Source organism: Mandrillus leucophaeus, unplaced genomic scaffold (assembly GCF_000951045.1).
Source record: "Mandrillus leucophaeus isolate KB7577 unplaced genomic scaffold, Mleu.le_1.0 Scaffold342, whole genome shotgun sequence".
NCBI classification, from domain to species: domain Eukaryota; kingdom Metazoa; phylum Chordata; class Mammalia; order Primates; family Cercopithecidae; genus Mandrillus; species Mandrillus leucophaeus.
In genome coordinates this window covers 222473-248380 of record NW_012103610.1, presented here as the reverse complement: position 1 = coordinate 248380, position 25908 = coordinate 222473, and the positions used below count along the sequence as shown (strand labels likewise).

At 41.4% G+C, this 25908-nt stretch overlaps 2 protein-coding genes across 2 annotated transcripts in view; both read left to right on the top strand.

Moving 5' to 3' along the window:
• The window catches only part of ATP13A3 (ATPase type 13A3), a 76646-nt gene extending 63079 nt beyond the window's left edge, over nt 1-13567 (top strand). The window contains exons 30-32 of the mRNA XM_011988979.1: nt 2443-2523; nt 10070-13436; nt 13491-13567. Of these exons, the coding sequence (XP_011844369.1) occupies nt 2443-2523; nt 10070-10267 (279 nt within the window). The 3' untranslated portion in view covers nt 10268-13436; nt 13491-13567. The remainder of the gene's footprint in view (nt 1-2442; nt 2524-10069; nt 13437-13490) is intronic.
• A 2630-nt stretch (nt 13568-16197) lies between these two features.
• GP5 (glycoprotein V (platelet)) lies at nt 16198-20622 on the top strand. Its single transcript, XM_011988956.1, has 2 exons — nt 16198-16220; nt 17183-20622. The coding sequence occupies exon 2, from the start codon at nt 17185-17187 to the stop codon at nt 18865-18867; it is 1683 nt and encodes a 560-aa protein (XP_011844346.1). The 5' UTR covers nt 16198-16220; nt 17183-17184; the 3' UTR covers nt 18868-20622.
• The last annotated feature ends 5286 nt before the right edge of the window (nt 20623-25908 follow it).

Below are 25908 nucleotides of genomic sequence, written 5' to 3'. Positions count from 1 at the left end.
ACTGCAACCTCCGCCTCCCAGGTTCAAGCAATTCTCCTGCCTCAGCCTCCCAAGTAGCTGGGATTACAGGCATGCACCACCATGCCTGGCTAATTTTTTGTATTCTTAGTAGAGACGGGATTTAACCATCTGGCCAGACTGGCGTCGAACTCCTGACTTTGTGATCCACCCGCCTTGGCCTCCCAAAGTGCTGGGATTGCCGGTGTGAGCCACCATGCCCAGCCAATCTAATGCTTCTTCTGTAGCTATTGAAATGGTCACACAGTTTTTCTCCCTGAAGAATGTGATGAATTATAGCTGATCAGTATTCAAATATTGAACTAACTTTGCAATTCTAGAATAAATTCAGTTTGGTCATGATGCACACTCTTTGAAATTTGGATTTAGGTTGCTATGATTTTGTTTTGGATTTTTGCCTCTGCATGAATGAGATCAGATTTGATTTTCCTTTCTTGTGTGTTGTGGACAGGTTTGATCTTAAAGTTATATAACTTAAGCTTACAATGTTTGTGAAGTGAGTATTCCATTGCATGGACTTTTTCGTAATTTGTTTAGTCCTGTTTTGCTGGATATTTAGGTTGGTTCCAGTGTTTTGCTATTAGAAACAATGTGGTATTGTAAATCCTTGCATACTTCAGTTACAGACAAATATATATTTATAGGCTAAATATGAAAAAGTGGAATTACTTGGTCTGAGGGTATTTATAAATTTAATTGTCATAAATGTTGCATTATTGAACTTTGAAGGTGTTCCGGGTTGTAGTCTTACCATCAGTGTATGTCTCTTTCCCTGCATATTTCATTGAGGGGGTTAGATAAGCACTTACAGTAAAAGAAGAAAACAAAATGCATTCTATTTCTCTTCTGCTGCACATGTCTTCGGTTTTACAACCAACTTTTTCTTGAAATAGTACCACATTCAGCTTACCTCCCACACATTTGTCAGCTAGTCCAGCATCTTCCCCTGCCAATCTACTGAAACTGCCCTTAGCAAGGCCATTTGCCTCTTACTGGTTATGTCCAGTAGACTTTTCTCCTTAATTTATTTTTTTCCAGTCTTTCTTGACTCCCCAGCAGTATTTGTTGAGTTAGCCATGTCATCATTCTTAAGATACTCTCTTCTGAAATGTTGTGATGCTTTGCTGTCTTTTGGCCTTTTCTTACCTCTGTGACTCTTCAGTCTCATTTTCTACTGTGGTTCCACTCCTTCTGCCCATTCCTTAAATGTTAGAGTTCCTTACATTTCTGTTCTTATTCCTCTGGTCACTCAGTACATTCTGGTGATGTCCCCTAGAGTCATGGCTTCACCTGTAATTACCATCTATATGCCAAAGGCTCCCAACCTTTATACCCTGCGCCTAACTCACTAAGCTGTAGACCTGCATGCACACTGATATATTGACTATTACTTGGGTGTTCCATCCAACAGATCCCTCAATTTCAGCATTTTAAGAACTAAGCTCATCATGTTCTCCTTCAACCCTATTTCTTCTCTGTTTCTTAGTACCACTATTTATCCAAGTCAGAAGTGTGCATGCGTGTGTACGTGTGTGTGTCTGTTTATCCGTGCCTTTTCTTCCTCCTTCTGTAGCCAGCCATTTGTTAGATTCTTTCAGTTTTCTTATTCTAAACCTCTTTCTGTCTTTACTACTATCCCATTTTTTTAGGCCTTAGAAATTAATCAGATTTTAAAGTGAACAGTTAGATTGTTTTTTCTTAACTTTATCTGTATAGTTCTTTTATGAATTTGTCTGTATAATTAAGTTTTGACCAGTACTTCATTATTAGATTGGTACCTCTTTTTTTTTTTTAAGGCAGAGTCTTCTGTCACCCACGCTGGAGTACAGTGGCAGGATCTCGGCTCACTGCAGCCTCCGCTTCCCAGGCTCAAGTGATTCTCAAGCCTCAGCCTTCTCAGTAGCTGGGATTATAGGCACACAACCACCTCACCTGGCTAATTTTTGTATTTTTAGTAGAGACGAGGTTTTGCCATGTTACCAAGGCTGGTCTGAAACTCCTAGCCTCAAGTGATCTGCCCGCCTCTGCCTCCCAAGATGTTGGGATCACAGGCGTGAGCCACTGTGCCTGGCTGGTACCTCATTGTTTAAAGATGGACTTTTATTTTAAAAATAGAAACTGTTTAGACATTCATGATCTAGTAGAGCATGGGCTTTTGAATCTCAGTGAACAGGATTTGACTGACTCTAACCTCAGTCACTTAATATTTGCTTTAACCTTGAGTTACTTACACTTTAAGTTTTATCATCTGACAGTGAATATTATATATACCCTGGGGCAGTGTTGAGGATTAAGTAGATATATTAAGATATATGAAGGTGTTTGGTACATCATAGGAATTCAATAAATTTAGAAATTATGATATAGTGCTATAATATTGACGACATACAGCAATTTTAACTTTAAAATGTTTTTGCATTACAGATAGTGTGTGTACCATATCAGTGGCGTGTAACTATGCTCATCATTGTTCTTGTCAATGCCTTTGTATCTATCACAGTGGAGGTAAGCACTTCCATAGTCAAATGGCTACCATGTTGCTTTGGAATTCTTGGGTGATTTAATGGTAAATGGGAGAAGAGGACAGGTAATATAATGGAAAGCCACAGAGTCTCAGTGTCATCTTAGGCAAATTCATTTAGCATTCTCTTGTGAAACTTCTCCATGAATTCATAGTGATCATATTAAGGGATGTGACTTAGTTGCACTCACACAGATAGGAGAAAATAAGCAATGTGATAATAAAAAGTAATGATGAGTAGAAAGGAGAGAAGTTCGGGGCCTCGGTGGCCCATGAACTAATGAATCAGTGATTGTGAAATCAGAGTTGGCATGTGCCACCTGTGTTTTGTGATGTACAGTAAAATCTCCCATTTAAGGAAGGAAAGAATGGGGCGGGGGGCCATGCTCCAGGAAACACAGTGAATATTAATAGCAAGAGAGTTTAATGAAAGTATAAAATAATTATCGTTATGGACTTACCTAATTTCAGCATTGATTACTAGAACATCCTCCTTGATATTTGCTTTTGAGTGGCCTCTAGAGGTCTTAAGTACCGTTTGATTCATTGTATATTGTGTAGTTACCCTCCTGTTAGAATTGCCTTTAGGTTAGTCTCTAAAAGGAGGTAGCAAGTTCTCATTGGTGGCTTTTGTCTGCTCTCAGAACTGCTGTGGTAATTGACTGTTACAGTCACTATAAGAAATGGAAGAGGGAGATACAGTTGTGATTTTTAAGTTAAGAGTTTCGTAGCACAGGCTTTTGGATTAAAATAAAGGTAATTTTTTTGAGAAATATATATCCATATATTTTAGTGATCATAGTTCTGGACTTAGAAATTACGCTTAATTTCATTACCCCCTAAAAGATGAGTTGGTATTTAAATTTGAGATATGATGGGCAGCATGGATATTATGGTACTGACCTTTGGAAGTTGCGCAGTGCAATGTGATTTTTTTTTTCTATTTTATGGGTGCTAGGAAGCACATGTAAGATATATTCTTAAAATGTTTCTTTTTCTACAGTATAAGTTCATCTTTTCACAGAAATGTTACTTATTCTTACTATCTAAAGAATGGTTTGTGTTGGATGCTGATGAAATTATATATCTATAGATATGGATATAGAATTAATACTAGATATTCAGTGAACATAAGCATTGTGAAGAAAGACTTCAAATTATATAAGCATCATTTTAATATGGGAAAGACCTTTTTATACAGAAGCCATATTTCATGGAAAATTTAGAAGTCTCATTTTATCAAGAATGTTATGATGATTTATATTTGTTACAAAAGTCCTGTCATTCTTGATCCTTTGGCAGTGTTAACTGAAATTCCATATATGAAAATCAAAATATGTTTTTCATCAATTATGCAGCATTGTGTGATTCTTTAAAAAGGTGCACATTAATAAAAAATGACTTAGTCATTGTTAATTCTTAACTCGCTGGACTGTCTCTCAGAACTTCTTCCTTGACATGGTCCTTTGGAAAGTTGTATTCAATCGAGACAAACAAGGAGAGTATCGGTTCAGCACCACACAGCCACCACAGGTTGGAACTCAGCACTTCAATTCTCAGTTCTTCCTGTCTGTCTAGGCTCTTTGCTTGCGTACGCTGTATTTTCTAGCATGTTCTTGTTCTGTTACATGTTATTCTCTGGCGTGTTCTTGTTCTATTATGTGTTACTTCAGCCTTTTTCCCTGTGCTTGGCATTTCATTTCTTATAACAAGTCCTAGAAAATTCATGGCAAACATTTGTTAGAGGCTTTTCAAGATCAGAAATTTCATAAGTCTCCTTTCCATTCCAATCCTGATCTTCTATTTGTGTAAAAGTCTTGTCCTCAGAGGTGAGTTAATTTTTCCATTTCAGTCTACTATAAATTTTATGTTTTTGTTTTTCATGAATCCCCTTAGAAGCTAAATGAGATTTATATAAACAAAATTTGCAGTGAAAATTGTTTCTTCTTGGATCAGAGTCCAAAGGCCAGAATTTTGAAGAATTATTCCTGATTTCTTGTCAGTTACTGTCCCTTAATTTGGAGTGCCTTTTTGGCTTTCTCCAGCATTATATACCATTTCATTCAGAAGATGATTTGCCTTTTTTCATACAAACCATGTTTTAGGACATTTGACTTTTTGGTCTGTTAAATAGCCTATCATTTGAAAGGTATCGCAAGTTCTGTGGTAAAGAGAGAAGAGACACAGAAGAATAAAACGCATTTCCTAGTGTTAGGATTTTAAAGTAAAGCTCTTGATACAGATACAGATTGGACTTACTTTTTAAACCCATGCTGTGAGTCAGAACTCTTTCAGGTAGCTTTTTGGTCATAGAGAATTTGATAAAATCTCACCCCTTCATTGCCTTACCCATTTTTCTTTAGAGATGGGTGATATGCTTTACAGATAAGAGCTCTGAGTCTTTTACTCAGCCTTGAGCCACAGGAAGCTGGTGGTGTTGAAGAGGACTCCTTGGCATTTTTGAGTTGGGTTACGCACTTCGTTTTAGCCAACTTTTACCTAAGTGGTAACTTCCTGAGCTTTATTTTGGTAATCCAGCAGGCCTGATGTCCTGGTGTAATGCCACAGGATTGCTTTCAAAGAGGGCCTGCAGAGCACTGATTCCGTTTTATAATGCTTTATGGTGGATAATGATGGAATGCAGCAGCATCTAGAGTCAGCCTCAATTTTTTTTTTTCCCCTGAAAGCAGTGTAATACCAGTTGTCCCTAGTAGTGGGTATGACTAGGGTTGTACAAGGGGCTCAAGTCCTTTAGCAAAATCTTGTCTGTGTATACACACACACACACACCCCCCCCAACAACCCAACCCTCCCACCCCCGTATGTATAGTTACCTCACTGCATTACTTCAGAAGGTTATTTTTGGCTTATATCATCAATTCTCATGTGAAATATTTGTATTGTATTCCTAGGCCTAGGAAAACATTTAGATTTTTATATTCTCCAAAGAGATCTCTGACTATTGATCTGAACAAGAAATTGCATGTTTTGGAGGGGAGTAATACCCTGGTTTAGTTGAAAGTATGTATCATAAGACCCCTTAAAAATATTTGGATTGGGAGTCTCTCCTTGCTTTTCAACCAAAATTAAATGACAGAAAATTCTTTTATTTGTCTCTGTTTTCTAAAAAAATTATTAATAAATATCTGCCCTTCTCTTTTTGTGAGACCTGGGTCTCACTCTGTCACCCAGGCTGCAGTGCAGTGGCGTGATCATGGCTCACTGTAGCCTCGAGCTCCTCAGGCTCAGATTATCCTCCCATCTCAGCCTCCCGAGTAGCTGGCATTACAGGTGCAAGCCACTGTGCCCGGCAATTTTTGTTGGTTTGTTTTGTAGAGGTAGGGTTTCACCATGTTGCTGGGTAGATGGAGCTACAGGTGCATGCCATCCCAGGCCCAGCAATTTTTTTTTTTTTTTTTTTTTCCCAGAGAGGAGGTTTTGCCATGTTGCCCAGGCTGGTCTCAAACTCCTGGGCTCAAGCCATCTGCCTGCCTCGGCCTCCCAAAGTGCTGGGATTACAGGCGTGAGCCACCACACTCGGCCCGCCCTTCTAATTTTTAGGAGTTTGTGTTTCTACCTCTGAAGTGTTCATGGGAGAGTGAAGGTAGAGAGTGGTCCAGAGCAGGTGGGCCCCAGCATACCCTATGTGTCAGCTGATTCTGAAAATCATCAAATAGACGAGAATTGAAGTCTTCCGTTTCTATGGTCATGATTAAGGTGCATTTTTAAAAAACTTACTGGCTTTAGGAAAGAAAGTTCTTATAACCTCCCAGCACAAAGTGGCATGCTTTCACTCTCTGCTGCTTCTGTGTGTAGTGTTGCTTCACTGTTGATGTTTGTGGCCCTTCGAGAGCCAGTCATTAGTTCATCATATTACCATAAGGCCGAGGTTCTCAGTCAGAGATGATTTCCCCCAGGGGACATTTGCCAGTGTCTGGAGACACTTTTGGTTGTCACAGTTGGCAGCCCCAGGTGTTCATACTTATTCTCTGACCAAAAAAAAAAAAAAAAAAATTTATACCGGTGATTTTCAAGCAAGATTATTCATCAGAAATGGTTTGAACTCCACCCTTGCCCTACTGGATGGAAATCTTCAGTGGAGACCCCCGTCATCTGTGGTTTTCTATAAAGCTTTACCCTGTTTGAGGAGATCTGTGTCACATCTTCTCTTTAGGAGCATTTGTGCCCACCTTGTGTCTGTAAACTGAGGGTACTTAGTAGTGGAACTAGATCCTACTACCTGTGATCTGATCGTGCCTGGGGATTTGTGCCCAATTCATGTTTTCTTATTTGGTGAAAAATCCAAAAAAGTAGTTTTTATGGTGTAGTGGTAGTCTTTATGCCACTTAGAATATTATTTGAGCTACATAGCTAGAATGTTTATTCTGATTTTCTGTTTTGTTTTATATTCAGAATTGGTATGGAAGAAGACTTATGAAAACCACAGCACCGTTGTAACATTTTTTCCTTCAGGCTTGGCATTCTGTTTTATATACTACCCAGGAAAACATTTACTGAAAGACATTGCTAAGCGTAAACTTGACATTTTTGAAAGTTCTTTTTAGTTTCTCTGCTAAACTATGCATGATAGCCTCTTTCCTTCTCTGAGGGGATAAATTTCGTCACTTAAGCATTCCTTTCAGAAACAAGCCGAAAGATCCAGTTGCTACGGCTACTGTGTCCTGCTTTAGGGACTTGTGCTGTAGGTGTTTTGGAGAGACCCACGTGCTCACTCTGTGCCCGATGCCCTGTTTCATGGCCTTTGTGTTACACAGTGCTTGCCTTTCTCCCTGCACCATCATCATCTCCCCGCTGGCTGATTTCTCATTCCAGCATGCCTGTAGCACCTTTTATTTTCTCTTCTACTGAATTATATTGTGTTTGCGAATGTGTGTGGTATGTTTGTGTTTGTAAACTAACAAACCTATGCTTGCATATAGTGTACTTTCTGTGTATGATACTTGGGGAAGGTAAGGGTACAGGAACAAAATGTTTTCAATTATGGTACAGTAGGGGGATCCTTAGTGTTCCTCATGACTTTTTAAAAATTGTGACAAGTGTACATTGTTTGTAATAGGGTTGTGAGGATTTTTTTTTCAATGCATAAAAAGAGTCCTATTCGGTTGTTCTATTTGCAATTAAATTAATTTTAATTTTATTGGTTGACTTACTTTCCACAAGTAGGGAGCAATGAATTGAAATATGTGTGTTTGGCTTTCCTTAACTCAGCTTGCTACACATTACCCTTCAACCTGGCAGATTCTTTGGACGGACAAGTCCTATTATGTTTCTGCTTTTTTAAAAAAAATCAACAGTCAACATTAGCTTATTTTCTCTGATAATCTAACAGTGCTACTTAAAAGTGACAGCTTTTGGCTGAGCACGGTGGCCCATACTTGTAATCCCAGCACTTTGGGAGGCTGAGGCAGGCAGATCACAAGGTCGGGAGATCGAGACCATCTTGGCCAACATGGTGAAACCCTGTCTCTACTAAAATACAAAAAATTAGCTGGACGCCATGGCGCGTGCCTGTAATCCCAGCTACTTGGAAGGCTGAGGCAGGAGAATCACTTGAACTCGGGAGGCAGTGGTTGCAGTGAGCCTAGATCGCGCCACTGCACTCCAACCTGGTGACAGAGCAAGACTCCATCTGAAAAAAAAAAAAAAAAAGTGACAGCTTTCGAATTGATTTAGGAACAATGATTTTTTCCACAATTAGATTGACAAATGACACCTTGGGAAAAAGTAAGATCTAAGTAGTAAATTATCATCTCAGATGAAATATTATGTTTGTTGTGTGCCTGTACTGGAGAGGCATTATCTGTTATTTTGGATCACCTGAAGAATCCTATAAACAGTGACTTCTGTACCTTAATGCTAAATATTTTCCTGTGGACTTTTTTTAAAGGTGATACTAATATAACTCTCTTTAGTTATGACAGTGAAAAGGCTACTAGGCGAGTAATCTTCAGACTTCCCCCGCCCCCACCCCAGATGTGGCTTGCTTTTGTCCACCGTTTTTGCCTTTAAATTCTTGGTAGCAGTGTAGCTTATTGTGTTTTGTTGACAAACTTAAGCTAGCAGACCTTTAACATTGAGAGCGGTGAGTTACTGTTTACCATGCTCTCAGCGGGTCGGGGAGAAGAGGGGAAGAGTAGTAGGTTCCTGATGGTGGTTTCAATTGGATGAGAAAGAGCTATCAAGTGACCTATGTAAAAACTTTAAGAGCTTTAATTTTAAAGTATTTTTGCTCTTCTCCATTGGCTAATTTAGAAACATGTTTCAAAATACATCTCTAGCTAACTTGCCTTTTTAAATCATGAGGCATTTTAGATAACATTAGAATATGCATCTCAGTTATGTTATACTCTACTTTGTGAGATTACTTCATTTAGAGCTAGTTGTAGCCTGGGTTATATGTTGATTGGCAAAACAAAATGACCTGGAATTTACATTTCATTTTGGAGAAGCAGCAGCCAAAATAATTAAGAAGTGGCTGTTCTTTAGAGATAAATACAACTACTTCATTGAGTCCCGGTATAGTCATTGATATTTATTTCAAATTTCAATTGAGACAAATTCTGAGGGCCCTTTTCAGCCCTCTGTTGAGTTTACATTTCTGTGCATTAACCAGGGACTCTGCTTTCTTGTTCTCCAAGGATCGTTTATCTAAGGCCACATTCACTAAAAACATCAGGATTGATCAGAAGGATTTCAGTGACAGCAGAGCTTTTTGCAATGAAATAATACGAAGCAATAGTACTTGTTTTATACAAACCCTTCCCAGTCGTGGAGCACCAACAGAAACCATCGTTATAAAACAGTATTCTTTTTATATTAGTAAGGATGAGGTTTTAAAAGACGTAATTGACATTAAACATGATTGAAGCCCTAATTTTGACCAAAGGATATTTACTTCATGTTTTGAGAGATGACATTAACAGTAACGAGGCTACTTGTACACAGCTTTCTTCCAAAACGATCACGCGGCTAAGTTGCCAGGAGCAATAGTATGGAAAGACAGTTTGGGACAGAATGTGAAGATTTTCAAATTAAAAATTAAAAATGTTTTCTCTTTCTGAATGGCTTAAAGTTCTTCTTAATACACTAGATATTCTGTTAAAGAATCCATATCTGCAAGTTATTTAAAATGTATTAGTATACAAGAGTATAGGTATATAAAACTAAATGAAGTAAATCATATTGATAACCCCCGAAAAAAATCTAAAGAATAATCAGTTCCTAAATAATTGAAAGCTACCTTTAAAAAATAAAACAAAAGAACACGCATTTCGTTGTGTTGCCCAGGTTGGTCTTGAGCTCCTGGGCCCAAGCAGTCCTCCCACCTCAGCCTCCCAAAATGCTGGGATTTCGGGCATGAGCCACCACACCCGGCCAAAGCTGCCTTTTTTTAACATGAATTTTTTCCCCCATTTGTTGTGCTCAGAAGTCATCTCCTCTTATTTTCCTCTGCTAAAACAACAAGCCTTTAATCAACTGGGGTGGTTTTTTTCCCTCTTATTTCCTCAGGAGTCAGTGGATCGGTGGGGAAAATGCTGCTTACCCTGGGCCCTAAGCTGTGGAAAGAAGATACCAAAGGCAAAGTACATGTATCTGGCGCAGGAGCTCTTGGTTGATCCAGAATGGCCACCAAAACCTCAGACAACCACAGAAGCTAAAGGTTTAGTTAAGGAGAATGGATCATGTCAAATCATCACCATAACATAGCAGTGAATCAGTCTCAGTGGTATCGCTGATAACAGTATTCAGGAATACATGATATTAGGAGTTTCTGATCCTGTGTGTCAGAATGGCGCTATTTCAGTTTATGTCCCTTCTGATATAGTAGCTTATTTGAGAGCTTTGCTCTTTCTTAAACATGAAAACAGAAAAAGATATCGTCCTAATAGTTCAATTAACAGTCAATCCATAAAGTCCTGTATCTTCATTCAGTAACCAAAATATTACATACATTTCCAGAATTTTCTTGGTTGTTACTCTCAGTGATATTCTTTATATTGGGTACAGGAGAAGTTTGGTAGGTTTTTCAACAATAGTTTTTGAGACCAGTTTACCTCTTCACATTTATGCTCACAACCCCCTTATTAGAAAAGTCTGTATTTATATACAGGCTCTAAATTTGTGATTGATTAAAAGAAAGTGAGTGTTAATTAGCCTCCAGTGAAAATATATTGAAAGCCTATTTTCATTTGATTCCAATATTTCTTCCAAAGAATTCTATATAAACATATGCCAATTCCCTAAGATGGTTTAGAGTTAGGAATGAGTTTTTATGGTGTTTCTTATAGAACAACTCAGGTAATTTCCATTTCTGGTTTTATATTTTCTGTACAAACTGCCTGGGTTTTATTTTTCTAATCAGCAAGGTGCTTCACTGCCTTCTTGAGACGCCTCTCAAAGCTATTAAATGGCTCCTGTGCTATGTGTGGTGTCAGTAGTCTAATTTGCTTCTGTTAAATGTTGTAGAACCTTTTTCACTAGGAAATAAGATTCATTTCTTTTGGCAGTAGATGAAGATTCATCTTTTACTGTTTCTTCAAATGTGTTTCTGTCAGGCTTTGTGTTATTTTAAATGGTTTTTAAAATTTTCTTCTGTGTTTTCAATTACCTAAAGACATAGGATAATAGTTTTTTTAAGTTAGAATTTTACCTCATAAAATTTTTTTGAGGTTTGATGTGTGTCTCTGTCTTACCAATAATGAGGCTTAAAAAATATTGGATTTGAATGGCTGCCATTTTTTCAAAGCAATATGAATTTGATGAGTTTGTTTTATGCCATTAGGTGGCGCCAGAGGTCAGAGCATGTCTGTTTTGATTTGGATTGTTACAAATAAGCATATTTGATGTGGAAATTTCTGGGAGACAAAAAAATTGAGGAAATAAAGTTAAAAAATTGACATTCATTGAGCCAAAAGAAATGTGGAGAAGCATTTTTCACCTTTCTGTTTGGCCTGATTAACATTTAAATTCTTGCCAAAATTAAGGTAACTTTAAAAAAATGCCTTTTGTAGGTAGGATCCAGCAGTTTGGCAATGCCCACAGTTATCGCCACACAGAAAACTGATAGTGCTGTGAAATGGACACTAAACTATTAAACCAGCGTGCCATTGCTCTCTGTTCTTCCATAGCCAGTAACATGCTTGCTCGTGCTTTCTACTTCTAGCGATCATTCTTTTCCCAGTATATATTTACAAATTTACCAAATTTTACCTAGAATTTTAGGACCAAATGGTTCTCACTCTTTATGCTGCAAAGACCTGGATGATGTTTGGTAACTATAGAAAAATAGAAGTTACACTCAGGATCACTGTTACTGCTATTGCCACTGATGATTCCTGCAAAAATATAATCGAAGTTTTCCATCAAATGTATAATATGCTATTAATACATATTAGATGATGACAATTGTTCCATGAATGATTCTATGAAGCTATGCATCTTAGACCTCTTGAGCTGTGAATTAGCACTATTTTCTATAGTTACTTATTCTCTGGATCATTTTATAATTTCCATATTAATTTCAAATATGCTCGTGTTATTCTTCAGTGATTTCCACAATTGTGCATTTTATTCTTTGGTTTAAGTACTGAAGCATATAATGAAAGTAATTGCTAAGTAGCAGCTTAAAAATTCAATTATCAGATTGTATTTAACATCTTTAAGAGCATGATCATAAAGAGCTATTTTCGACACCCCCCTCCCCACTTTTTTAACATTTAGAGTTAATAAGGGTTTTATATTTCATCTGTCCATATTGTTTTCAAAGGAATGAGGTGTTTAGGTAGGTGGAAAAGCATTTGTAGGAAGCTAGATTTGAATATAGAGAAGGTGGGTTATTCACGTTGAGAATGTTATTTGAAGAACGCCTGTGAAGCCAGGTGTGGGTTCTACTCAGTGCCATAGATAGACTGAGTCTTCTCTTGTAGGTCACCATTACATAGTAATTTTGATTCTGAATTTCACATTAAATTATTTGAGTTTATACAGACCTAAATTTTAAAATCTGTACATATATTATTTTGATGTATTAAGATGAATAAATATTGCTGATTTAAATTTTATTTATGCACATACTTAAAGGACAGAAATGTCTGGGAAAGTAATTGTTAAATAATGATATGTAACTTTTTAACTTTTTAAATAAATAACAAGATTTTTAATGTGTGTCTCCCTCAGGGTTGTTTAAAGTTTTTTTTCTCCCTCAAGTTTAAATAGTGGTAACTATATGTTTTGTATCTTCTAGCACCAACTGCTGTAAAGCAATGCTGCAAATAATGCTTGAATAAAAGTGGCTAAGCCAACAACAAAATAAATACTTTTTATAGTAGTTTTGTAATCCTTAAATTCGAAAGCTTTCCAAATTGCACTTGCATCTAAACAAAACTGTTGCAGTTTTTACTCTATTTATTTTGTTCCCCATGTTTGTGAAAGTCCTGCACAGTTTCAAAGGCATGGTAAATAATATATCAATGTTTATGTAGTCTGTTACAAAAACAGCTATAGATAACATTATCCAGTGAAAAGCAAAATTCAAGCTTTAGAAAATACTCATGCATGCAATTTTGACATATCTAAAAATAGATTTTTATATATTTATGGTGGGAGGTGGTTGGGAACTTTCAACAAAATGGGGTGTTAATTTTTGTACAGTCTGTGGGCATTTACACATTTTTAATGTATTAAAATTTGGTAATTATGTGTACATTAAATTAATAAAATAGCTACTTCTGGTTATGATTTGTGAATTCCCTAAGACCTTGGATTTTTTTAAGTAACTTTATATCAGAAATGATACTGCATCTTTATATTTTTAAAACTGTATTGCTGCTCAAGAATGGTACCCTCTTGTCAAAAAGGCACACATTCATAATTGTACATTCAGCATTGTACATTCACAATTTACATTCATAATTTACATTCACAATTGTACATTCAGCATTGTAAATAATCTGATGAAACCTTTTTTGATCGAAGCTATTCAAAATAAAAATTTTAATGATGAAATAACACTTTTTTTCTGTGTCTTTATACATTTGTTTGCTTTTTAGTCACATGAATACTGCCCTTTGCGGATTTATTTTCATGCCTATTAGTACTTCCCCATTTCCTTTTTTTTTTTTTTTTTAAAGGAAATAACATTCCGCATATCATACCGTGTGTGTGACCATCCTGGGGAAACCGCTCAGTCAGATGTAGTGTAGAGCCAAATGTTAAACGCGAGGAGGTCTGAGGGAAATGGTGAAATAGAAGAGTAGGGACTTAAAATCTATTAATAGTTGGGAGAATCAAACCAGAAGCTAATTCCATGGAGAGAGAAAATGGTTGTAGAAATCCCAGAGAAGACAGGACCTTTGTTTGTGGCTGGGAGTTGTTTCCATGGAGCTCAGCTTCGGGAGACATGGCGCCTCTGCTAGGGAAATGTGGCTGGCTGTGGTGTGATGAATTCGGGGGGTGAGGGCCTGCCTGCTGTTACCTCAAGTTCTTAGCAGTCGCTATGGTTTGTGCAGCATGTATGATCTTGTCCCCACAGCCTGTTGGTGTGGGCATAGTTCTGCATGTCTCTCCTTCCCCCGTATTGCTGCCAATGGCTCTGTTTTGAATGTATATTGCAGGAAGGGACAGGGAGTCCGAGGGGCTTGAGTGAGACTGTCTGTGGTCCAGGCTGGGGTGCGGTTGCTCCCTGTTGTGCCCTGCCCCCTGAGTCTCCCTTAGAGGAAAGCGCTTATCTCACCCAGGCAGACCTGCTTTTGAGTAGCCAAGCCCCTTAAGCCAGGTCACTGTTTGACAGCAGACTTCTGACCTGATATGGACACAGAATCTTGAGACCGGAAGCTCTGGAGCTGTCAACTTCATTGCTCCAAATACTTCTCATTACCTCGTCAGCTTGCTCAGTGGATGGACTAAGACCGTTCCCCTCACTCTCTGCAACTTCCATACCTACTTCTCCCTTCTTGGACAATCAGAGTGTCTTCCTAAGGAACAAAACGTAGAGGCCATTCTGACTGGAGGTTTTCCTGGGGAAATAGGCTAAAGAAGGGCCACAAGAATTTGAGCCTGTGGCATCTTACTCTGTTTCACAGCTCGCCTTCCCAGTCTGTCATGTTGGCTCCCTGGCATTTTCATGGGCAAGGGCAGTGGGGGGGAGCTTTCACTTGATGTGCCTATGCATGACAGACTTACCAGGTCACCAGTGTAGCAGCTCTGGGCTCTGGAGTTGCATTCCTTGATCAGAACTGAAAGACCTCCTGCAATACTTGGCAGAGGCAGTGGCCTTTCCCTGCGGTCCAGGACTGCATGACTTTGAAGGTAATTTCCGTCAACCCAGCATGTACTGGGCTCTGACTGTATTTGGCTACATCAGAGGGTGATTGGATCCCACGATGCAGACATTCCTTATGTATTCTGATATTAAGACTTTCTCAGTTATAGGTGTTACAAATATCTTTAGTTCATGGTTTATCTTTTCCCCTTTTTTATGGTGTCTTGAAGGATAGAAGTCTTAATGCAGACAGCGTTATCAGAGAGCTCAAAAGACACATAGACACGTTTTGCCTATAGACAAATGGGCAAAAGGAAACCCAGCCTTCTCAAATGAAGCGCAAGTGGGCCTTAATTATGTGCAAAGGTGCTCAAGTTCATCATTAAACAGGGAAAGGAAAAGTTAAACCATGCTGCGATATCTTTCTTAGAAATGGCAAAAATTAGGAAGGACCAAGTGTGGGCAGAGAGGAAGCACAGGAATTCTCATAAATGGTAGGTGGCATTGTAGACCAATACAACCACTTTGGAGAGCAGTCTGACATTCCCAAGTTAAACTGAACATGTGAGCAGCTGGGCGCGGTGGTTCACACCTGTAATCCCAGCACTTCGGGAGGCCGAGGCGGGAGGATCACCTGAGCTCAGGAGTTTTAAGAGCAGCCTGGGCAACATGGTGAAACCCCGTCTGTACTAAAATACAAAAAATTAGCCGGGCATGGTGGTGTCTGCCTGTAATCCCAGCTACTTGGGAGGCTGAGGCAGGAGAATTGCTTGAACCCGGGAGCCAGAGGTTGCAGTGAGCCGAGATCGCAACACTGCACCCCAGCCTGGGCGACAGAGCCCCCTTCCCCGCCAAAAAAGGAACAGGTGAGCACCCTGCCACCTATTGAACATGTTCAAAGATGTTCTCAGCCTTAGTCCCAAAAGGAAAAAAAAAATGGAGCATTTGAGAATGTTCTTAGCTTTATTGTTAAGTGAGGAAAGAAAAACAACACATATTAAAAAAAAAAAAAAAAACCTGGGTGGAAAATTAGGGCCATGTGGCATGAAAAGGAAGACCCAAGGGAATTGTGGCCCATCTAGGGGTGTGGCTACTGCAGTGATCCAGCTGTATCACTACACTTCCCTGGCATCACAGTTATAGTGTGCCATTTATTGCAAAACTCTCCCCGCTGCTCTTGGCTTTGACAGTAGGAATCGCGTTATATATGGTCTCTCAGTTTGAAGATATTTGTCATTAAAAACCAGAACATGGGCTCTGAGATAGGGTCCTTTCCTGACCTATTCTGGTAAAGTCTTTATCCTCAGGATGCAAGGATACCACCCCCTTCCTTTGGAAAGTGTCGAATCACATGTAAAGCGCTAAGTCTTTCAGTTGCTTTGGAGTGCGGAACCATTTCAGGTAAGGCCAAATATTTTAAACATTAGTATAGGAAATTAGAGGGTTCCATTAGTCTGTGTGTGCATGAGAAGTAAAATTGCACAAGAAGCAATTTATGGAAAAGTTCACTTGGGAAACATTGTTTCGGCAGATTAGTAGTATGGTGTGCATTTCACAGAAAATTCAGTGCCATGAGTATTACCTTTAAGCATCTTAGATATAGCAGCTGTTTATACTTATGGCTAAGTCAGAAATACTGCCCCCGAATTCTATATGACCCTAGTTATACTATTGAACCTTTCTGTGCCTTGTGCCTTCATCCTTGAATCAGGGATAATTTACTTACCTCCTAAGGTTGTTGTAAGGATTAAATGCATATAGTATAAATAAAGCGCTGAGAACAATGCATGGCGTAAAGTGATAGGCATTATTATAGGCTTTTGTTGGCTGTTGATTGAAGGTGTTCGCTGTTTTGGGGGTGTCCTTTGTTTTAATAGAGTAACTTGATACTGTGGAAATAGCAAGATTGTGAGCAAAAGAATCAGATGGTGGTGGCTGCAGACTTTGCTGTTCCCTTCTTGACTGTTGGTTTTAGCCAATGCAGGGTAAGTTACAAAGTCAAGAGCAGAGCCGTTTTCACAATGGACACTGCTTTGTGATGTCTGTGAGCTTGCATGTGGGAATGACTATTTTAATTAATTCTCTATGTAAGGATTTTAAAGCATTGGCTATTCGGTAGCTTGAAAACCCTTTAATCTCAATGCTTTAAACAGAGTAGATCAATAAAGCGAAAGAATGAGACCACACAGTGTGTAGAATGAATGTCTTTTCACCTACGTAGGGAAATCTGTAGTCCTAAGAAAAGAGGGAGTGAGAATTCTGGTGAAAGGATTGTGCCTCTGCACAAAGTGCAGGATCCCGGGGTTCAGAACAGTCGCGAACGCTCCCGTGTGTTGACCACATTCCCACTGTTGCTTTTTCAGACATGCTGAGGAGGACTCTGCTGTGCGCGGTGCTCGGGCTTCTGCGCGCCCAGCCCTTCCCCTGTCCGCCGGCCTGCAAGTGTGTCTTCCGGGACGCCGCGCAGTGCTCGGGGGGCGACGTGGCGCGCATCGCCGCGCTGGGTCTGCCCACCAACCTCACGCACATCCTGCTCTTCGGAATGGGCCGCGGCGTCTTGCAGAACCACAGCTTCAGTGGCATGACCGTCCTGCAGCGCCTCATGCTCTCCGACAGCCACATTTCCGCCGTTGCCCCCGGCGCCTTCAATGACCTGGTAAAACTGAAAACCCTCAGGCTGTCGCGCAACAGAATCACTCATCTTCCAGGTGCGCTGCTGGATAAGACGGGGCTCCTGGAGCAGCTGTTTTTGGACCACAATGCGCTAAGGAGCATTGACCAAAACATGTTTCAGAAACTGGTTAACCTGCAGGAGCTCGCTCTGAACCAGAATCAGCTCGATTTCCTTCCTGCCGGTCTCTTCACGAATCTGGGGAACCTGAAGTTGTTGGATTTATCGGGAAACAACCTGACCCACCTGCCCAAGGGATTGCTTGGAGCACAGGCTAAGCTCCAGAGGCTTCTGCTCCACTCGAACCGGCTTGTGTCTCTGGATTCGGGGCTGTTGAACAGCCTGGGCGCCCTGACGGAACTGCAGCTCCACCGCAATCACATCCGTTCCATCACACCCGGGGCCTTCGACCGGCTCCCAAACCTGAGTTCTTTGACTCTTTCGAGAAATCACCTCGCGTTTCTCCCCTCTGCGCTCTTTCTTCATTCGCACAGTTTGACTCTGTTGACTCTGTTCGAGAACCCGCTGGCAGAGCTCCCGGGGGTGCTCTTCGGGGAGATGGGGGGCCTGCAGGAGCTGTGGCTGAACCGCACCCAGCTGCGCACCCTGCCCGCTGCCGCCTTCCGAAACCTGAGCCGCCTGCGGTCCTTAGGGGTGACCCTGAGCCCGCGGCTGAGCGCGCTCCCGCAGGGCGCCTTCCAGGGCCTGGGCGAGCTCCGGGTGCTCTCCCTGCACTCCAACGGCCTGACCGCCCTCCCCGACGGCTTGCTGCGGGGCCTCGGCAGGCTGCGCCAGGTGTCCCTGCGCCGCAACAGGCTGCGCGCCCTGCCCCGCGCGCTCTTCCGCAATCTCAGCAGCCTGGAGAGCGTCCAGCTCGACCACAACCAGCTGGAGACCCTGCCTGGCGACGCGTTTGGGGCTCTGCCCCGGCTGAAGGAGGTCCTGTTGGGGCACAACCCCTGGCGCTGCGACTGTGGCCTGGGGCCCTTCCTGGGGTGGCTGCGGCAGCACCCGGGCCTCGCGGGCCTGGAAGAGCCCCCGCGGTGCGCAGGCCCTGGGAAGCTCGCCGGCCTGCCGCTCTGGGCCCTGCCGGGGGGTGACGCGGAGTGCCCGGGCCCCCGGGGCCCGCCTCCCCACCCCGCTGCGGACAGCTCCTCGGAAGCCCCGGTCCATCCAGCCTTGGCTCCCAACAGCTCAGAACCCTGGGTGTGGGCCCAGCCCGTGGCCACGGGCGAATATCAAGATCATGGCCCGTTCTGGGGGTTTTATTTTCTGCTTTTAGCTGTTCAGGCCTTGATCACCGTGATCATCGTGTTTGCTATGATTAAAATTGGCCAGCTCTTTCGAAAATTAATCAGAGAGAGAGCTCTTGGTTAAGTCAATGGGAAAATCTTCTAATTATTTAGAACGTGACCAGATGTGGCTCGGAGGGGAATCCAGACGGGCTGCTGCTGGCTTGCTCTCCCTCCCCTCCCCACTCTTTCTTCTTCCTCTTCTCTCCCACTGCCACGCCTTCCTTTCCCTCCTCCTCCCCCTCTCCGCTCGGTGCTCTGCGTTCTCACGGGTCCGCAATCCCTCCTCTCTGTCCGCCCCTCCCCTACCCCGCCCTCCTCGAAACTAAGCTTTACATTTGTAACCTGTGGTTGCCTGCCCTCCCCAGCTCCCTCCCACTCGGGTGTACGGATTGTGTTGGGCCCATCCTTGCCCGGCTGTGCCTGGCTTGGCGTCTGGTGGAGAGAGGGGCCTCTTCGGTGTCTACTGAGTAAGGGGACAACTTCAGGCCGGGGCCTGTCTCCTGCGCAGAGTAAGCCGGTAAATGTTTGTGAAATCCATGCGTGGATAAAGGAACACATGCCATCCAAGTAATGATGGCTTTTCCTGGAGGGAAAGGATAGGCTGTTGCTTTTTTTTTTTTTTTTTTTTTGAGACAGAGTCTAGCTGTGTCGCCCAGGCTGGAGTGCAGTGGTCAGTCTCGGCTCACTGCAGCCTCCGCCTCCCAGGTTCAAGTGATTCTCATGCCTCAGCTTTCTGAGTAGCTGGGATTACAGGTGTGTGCCACCACACCCGGCTAATTTTTGTATTGTTTTAAGTAGAGACGGGGCTTCGTCATATTGGCCTGGCTGACCTGGTCTGAACTCCTGGCCACAAGTGATCTGCCTGCCTTGGCCTCCCAAAGTGCTGGGATTACAGGTGTGAGCCACCACACCTGGCCCTCTTTATCGACTTTTATTTGACAAGTAGAGCTCTTGCCATTTTTTCCCTTGCCCCATTTTTCTCACTTGATGTCTCTCTGACCTATGGGCTACTTGGGAGAGCAATGGACTGCATTCGTGCATGAGCATTGTCAGGATAGGCGACTTCTGTGAGGCTGAGAGAGGAAGAAAACACAGAGCGTTCCCTCCAGGTGCCCAGTGTATGTCCAGCGTGTTTCCTGAGCCTCCTGTGAGTTTCCACTTGCTTTACATCCATGCAACATGTCATTTTGAAACTGGATTGATTTTCATTTCCTGGAACTCTGCCACCTCATTTTACAAGCTTTTATGGAGCAGCTAACATGTGACTGGTATTCATACACGTAATGATAAGCTTGATTCTAGTTCAGCTGCTGTCACAGTCTCATTTGTTCCTCCAACTGAAAGCTGTAAAACCTTTGTTGCTTTAATTGGATGTCTGTGCTTGTGAGAGGCAGTGGTTAAAACAGCGGCTGGCAAGGTGACAGCTATGGGTTCAAATCCCAGCTCTACCACTTACTAACTGCATGGGACTTTGGGTAAGACACCTGCTTACACTCTCTAAGCCTTGGTTTCCTCAACCTTAAAAAGGGATAACACAGCGCCTGCTTCGTAGAGTTTTTGTGAGTATTAAAGGCAATAAACCGTATAATGACTGGGCCCAGTGGCCTGCAGACAATACATGTTCATGAATGCTAGCTATTGTTACGAAAGGATGAGCAATTATTATTGGCATCATGATTTCTAAAGAAGAGCTTGGAGTCGGTTTTTTTCTCTGTGTAGAAAGAAGTCCAAACTTTCTCATACTGGAGGTTACACTCAAATCGATCTGTCCTCCCCTGCGGATGGCCTCGGCCCCGTGTGGCCAGGCTCTGTGTTCACAGGCCAGAGCAGGGGCTCCTCCAACACCACCCGGTGGATGTGGAGCAGGAAAGCTGGATCCTGACATTTGTTTCTGGGCTCTGCAGATGTGGGAGTTGGTTTCTGGGTTCTCCATTGGTCTGTCATTGTCTAGTCCCATAGCATACTCACCATCTTCATTATTGGAGCTTCAATCATTTTTGGTATAGGGTCATCTCTCCACCTGATTGTTCTTCTATTCTTGGCTCTTTGCAATTCTATGAGTATTTCAGGGTCAGCATGTCAACTCCATCGAGAATTTTAATAGAAATTGCAGTAAATTAGCTGGGTGTGGTGTCTCACCCCTGTAATCCCAGCCCTTTGGGAGGCCGAGGCGGGTGGATCACGAGGTCAGGAGTTCGAGACCAGCCTGGCCAAGATGGTGAAACCCCGTCTCTACTAAAAATAAAAAAATTAGCCGGGTGCAGTGGCAGGTGCCTGTAATTCCAGCTACTCGGGACAATGAGGCAGGAGAATCACTTGAACCCGGTGGGGTGGAGGTTGCAGTGAGCCGAGATCGTGCCACTGCACTCTAGCCTGGGAGATAGAGCAAGACTCCATCTCAAAAAAAAAAAAAAAAAAAAAAAAAAAAAAGAAAGAAAAAAAAGAAAAAAAATTGCAGTAAATTTAAAACAATTTGGGGTAAGAATTTGTATTTTTTATAATACCTAGTGTTCCTGCCAGTAAGCATGTTTCATCTTCCCATTTATTTACGTCATTTTAAATCTTTCAGTGATGTTTTAGAATGTTTTTTATAAAACATTCATGACGAGGACAGAAAACCAAACACTGCATGTTCTCACTCACAGTCGGGAGTTGAACAATGAGAACACTCAGACACAGGGCAGGGAACATCACACATTGCAGCCTGTCAGGGGGTGGGGGATGGGGGAGGGATAGCATCAGGAGAAATACCTAATGTAAATGACCAGTTGATAGGTGTAGCAAACCAACATGGCACATGTGTACATATGTAACAAACCTGCACATTGTGCACGTGTGCCCTAGAACTTAAAGTATATATATATACACACACACACACACATATATATATATAAAAGAAACCTTGCACTGATTTTGTTAGATTTATTCCTAGGTATCCTTCCTCTTTTTTGATTTGTCATTGCTATTGTAGATGGTATCTTTTTAAGAAGTTATATTTTCTAAAGAAAAAAACAAAAAAATTGTATTTTCTCATTTTTATTACCAATATATAGGAATGTAATTTAATTTTACATAATTATCTTATGTCTAGCAATAATTCTGATAATTTGCTTCTTCCTATTAAAACCTTATACCCATTATTGATTTATTTTTCTATTTTAAAATATCTTCCTGCACTGGCTAAAACCTCCACTATAATGTTGAGCAGGACAGTGAGCATCCTTAGAGCCATCTTGGTTGCAAAGGGTAGGTATCTAATGTTTTATCAATAAATGTGACATTTCTGGTCTGAGTTTGCTAAGTATATTTTAAAATTATCAGTAAAGTTAGATTTTATCCATTTTTATCTTAACTATTGAGGTGCTCGTATCGTTTTTCTCCTTCACTGTGTTAAAATGATGAATAAATTTATAGATTTTTGAAAAGTAAATTCATTCTTGCATTCCCGAAGTAAACCAAGCCGCGCTGTGTGTCTTTAAAATATATTGCTGAATTCAGCTTGCTGTTTGGTTTAGAACTTTTACTATCTGCTCATTAGTGAGATTTGCTTATACATTGAAAATAATATCCTTGACTGGTTTTGGTATCAGGTTATACAGCCTCATAAAGTGGGTGGGGACATTCTCTCTGGAATGGTCCATAAAAACTGGGATCATCTTTTCCTTGAACGTGTTGCAGAATCCCCTGGAAAACCATCGTGGCCTGGTTTTATTGTATGCGTGTATTCGGTATTTATTGTTGGCATAACCAATACCCCAGATCTTGGTGGTTTAAAACAATAACATATATTATGTCACAGCTTCTGAGGGTCAAGAATTTGGCAGTAGTTGAGTGGCTGTGGCTCAGGGTCTGTCATGAGGTTGCCATCAAAATGTTGGCTGGGGCTATAATCATCGTGACTGTGGCTGGAGGATTTGCTTCCGATATATCCTGCTCACACTGTTGGCAGTTCCCTGCTGGCTCACGGCAGGCAGCCTTGGGTCCTTGCCATATGGACCCCTTTAGGGATGCTTGAGTGTCCTCATGACATGGCAGCTGGCTTCCCCCTTTCATTCTTCAAAGAATTGTGGGTTTTTTGTTTTTCTTTTTAATATAAGATCTAAAAGAGAAAAAATTAACATTGATCTCTATGTCGCTTGAGCTAGAAGGCATAAGAAAACGAACAACATATATCCATGAAATTTCTCCCAAATGTGCGGTAAAAAGATGAAATCTTTAGATAAGTTGTACACAGAAGCTAGATTTACTACTCTCTAAATAGTGAAGGGACCTGCTATATAAAACACAGAAATAAGTTAATGCTTTTGGTAAGAATATAACCTGAGCTTTGCTGAAGCTTCATATTCCCTGAGGATGTCTAAAATGCCAGTCCAGGCCAGGCATAGTCGCTCACGCTTGTCATCCCAGAACTTTGGGAGGCCAAGGCGGGTGGATTGCTTGAGCCCAGGAGTTTGAGACCAGCCTGCTCAACATAGCGATATCCCCAGCTCTACAAAACATACAAAATTAGCTGGGCACAGTGGTGTGCTCCTGTAGTCTCAGCCACTTGGGAGACTGAGGCAGGAGGATTGTTTGAGCCCGGGATGTTGAGGCTGCAGTGAGCCATGATCATGCCACTGTACTCCAACCTGGGTGGCAGAGTGAATCTCTCAGTAAATTAAAAAATAAGATTTGATTTAAAATGTTTTATAGTTTAATTTACTGATATTATACATTTCTACTCATATGTTAGATTGAACTGTATTAAATTTTTGATGTTCAACCATTTTTGACCTAAAAAACAAGTTTCTTGGAAAGCCGAGGCAGGTGGATCACTCAGAAGTTCGAGACCATCCAGGCCAGCATGGTGAAACCCTGTCTCTACTAAAAGTGCAAAAAAATTGCTGGGCGTGGTGGTGCACACCTGTAGTCCCAGCTACTCAGGAGGCTGAGGCAGGAGAATTGCTTGAACCCAGGACGTGGAGGTTGCAGTGAGCCGAGATCGCACCACTGCACTCCAGCCTGGGCGACAGAGCGAGACTCTGTCTCAAAAAACAACAAAAAACAAGTTTCGTGTGATTTAACTTAAAAGTTCTGGCACTATATGTAGTTCTTCCAGTGATTACATTTGTAACTTTAAAGTTCACCTTTTTCTCGTTCCAGCAACTGCACACAGTCTCCATGAGTGCCTTGCTCTGTGCGCTGACACCTATGTTCCTATTGTCCCATGCTTGTCTATCTCTTCCACCTCCCAGCTTCAGTCAAGACTGATCACTTTTGTATTCTCTTATAGCTAAAATTTTGGTGATTGTTGAAAAACTTGAAAATGAATAAAAAAGACTTCATATGTTTTCTTTGTAAATATTATTTACTATAGTGCCAAATAGTCCACTGTCATTACGTTTCCTTTCTAGCACTTCCTTCATTTTTCTAGCATTTCTAGAAATTACTCCGGCCGCCTACCTGGCTGTTTCCTAGAACTGATCTTCAGCTTTCCTTGGTTGCTTCCACAATTTCCCAAATTCCAGGTCTTCTTTCTCATCTACTCCCTCATTTTCCAACTACTTAGGAAAAGGGATCCAAAGGATATCCCCTTTCCTGAGTCCTTGCCAGCAAATTTCTATATTCTTTATTCTCTCATGCTTGATGGCTAGTTTAGCTGGTAAAAGAATTCTAAATTCAGATGATTGTCTTGCACCAAAGGTGCTGGTGGGGATTTGTTGCCATTGTTAACAGGGGACCGCTCTTTTTCTTGGCAGACATCCTCAGTATCTTCTCTATGTCCTCTGTTCTGATTTTGATTTGATGTTTGCCATGCATTGCTCTTTATTTCATACACACAAAGGGGTATTTGCAGGGTCCTCTGGAGACTCATGTCTTTTAAGTTCTGTGAGATTCTATTATACTTTTTTTGGATAATTCCTTTGTCCTCTCCTTTCATCTTTTTTTGCTTTTTCTTTTCTTCATCTTTTTAGTCTCTTTTTTCTACCTTCTTTTACTACCTCTTGAGACTCCTCAATTCCTTCCAACACTTACGTAAAAATGTTAATTTCTGCAATTGTATTTTTAATTTCTGCAATCACTGTTAATTTTTTAAAATAGACTCTTATTCTTGTCTTATGGATGCAGTTTCTGTTTTTGTTTTAGAATACTAGAGTTTAAGATTTTTGAGTTTTCAAAGTTCCCCTTTACTTTCTAAACTATATCTTTTTTCTCTGGTATTTCATTTTGTTGTTGTTGTTTGCTTGCTTGCTTCTCTTAAACCCTTGGTTGTTGGTTCATATTTTTAAAGTAAGGCAATAAAAACAACTGACTTTGGGATCATTGTGCACACTGACAGGGGTTATCAACTTCATTTTAGGGTATGGAGGAGCAAGGTGAGTGTCACACTGGGAACCTCTACAAGCCGGAATGTTTGTGGAGGGTTATTTCTCTAGGATCTTGCAATTTCTTTCATTAACTTTTTGTTTGTTTGTTTTCCTAAGGATGGGAGCAGACACAACTGTTCCTTATACTATAATAGCTTTTAAGTAACTCCCTGGCTTTTATTCCCACAGATCACGCCTCTTCTACATTGTACCCGGTATAATCCATCTTCATGCCTCTCTGGGGTTCCGTTGGGCAGACGGGATCTCTCTGTTCCCACTGGCTGTGGCTTTCTCTTCCTCATCTATCACACCTTAACTGCTCTGTTCCGTAAACTTGCTGAGCTCTCCAGTCCATTGCGGATCCTCTCCCTTTCCCTGTGACATTGTAGGCTAATACCATTTCAATTTCTTTTACTGCCATCTAAGTGAGGTCTTTGGAGGGAGAAGAGCTAACTGGGTTTCATCAGTTTGTTTGTTTTTAACTGAAAGTCCAACTATTTCTGTTCTCCGAGTTTCCAGCTCTAGAAGTTTCCTTGACTTCTCCTGGGCAGAGTTGGGTCCTCATTGCCCTGGGTTCCTCACCACTCTGTCTCCTCCCTCTCCCCCACCGCATGCTGTAATTGACTTCACTTTCTGAGAACATCGCAAAAGTTGGGCTTTGAATCTCTGGTGACGTCGGAAGTGACCGAGTCTGTTTTGGGAGAAGTCAATCTGGCCTTCCCAGCTTTTAAACCATCACCATCACTACAGGGCGTGCCAAAGGCAGGGAGATGCCA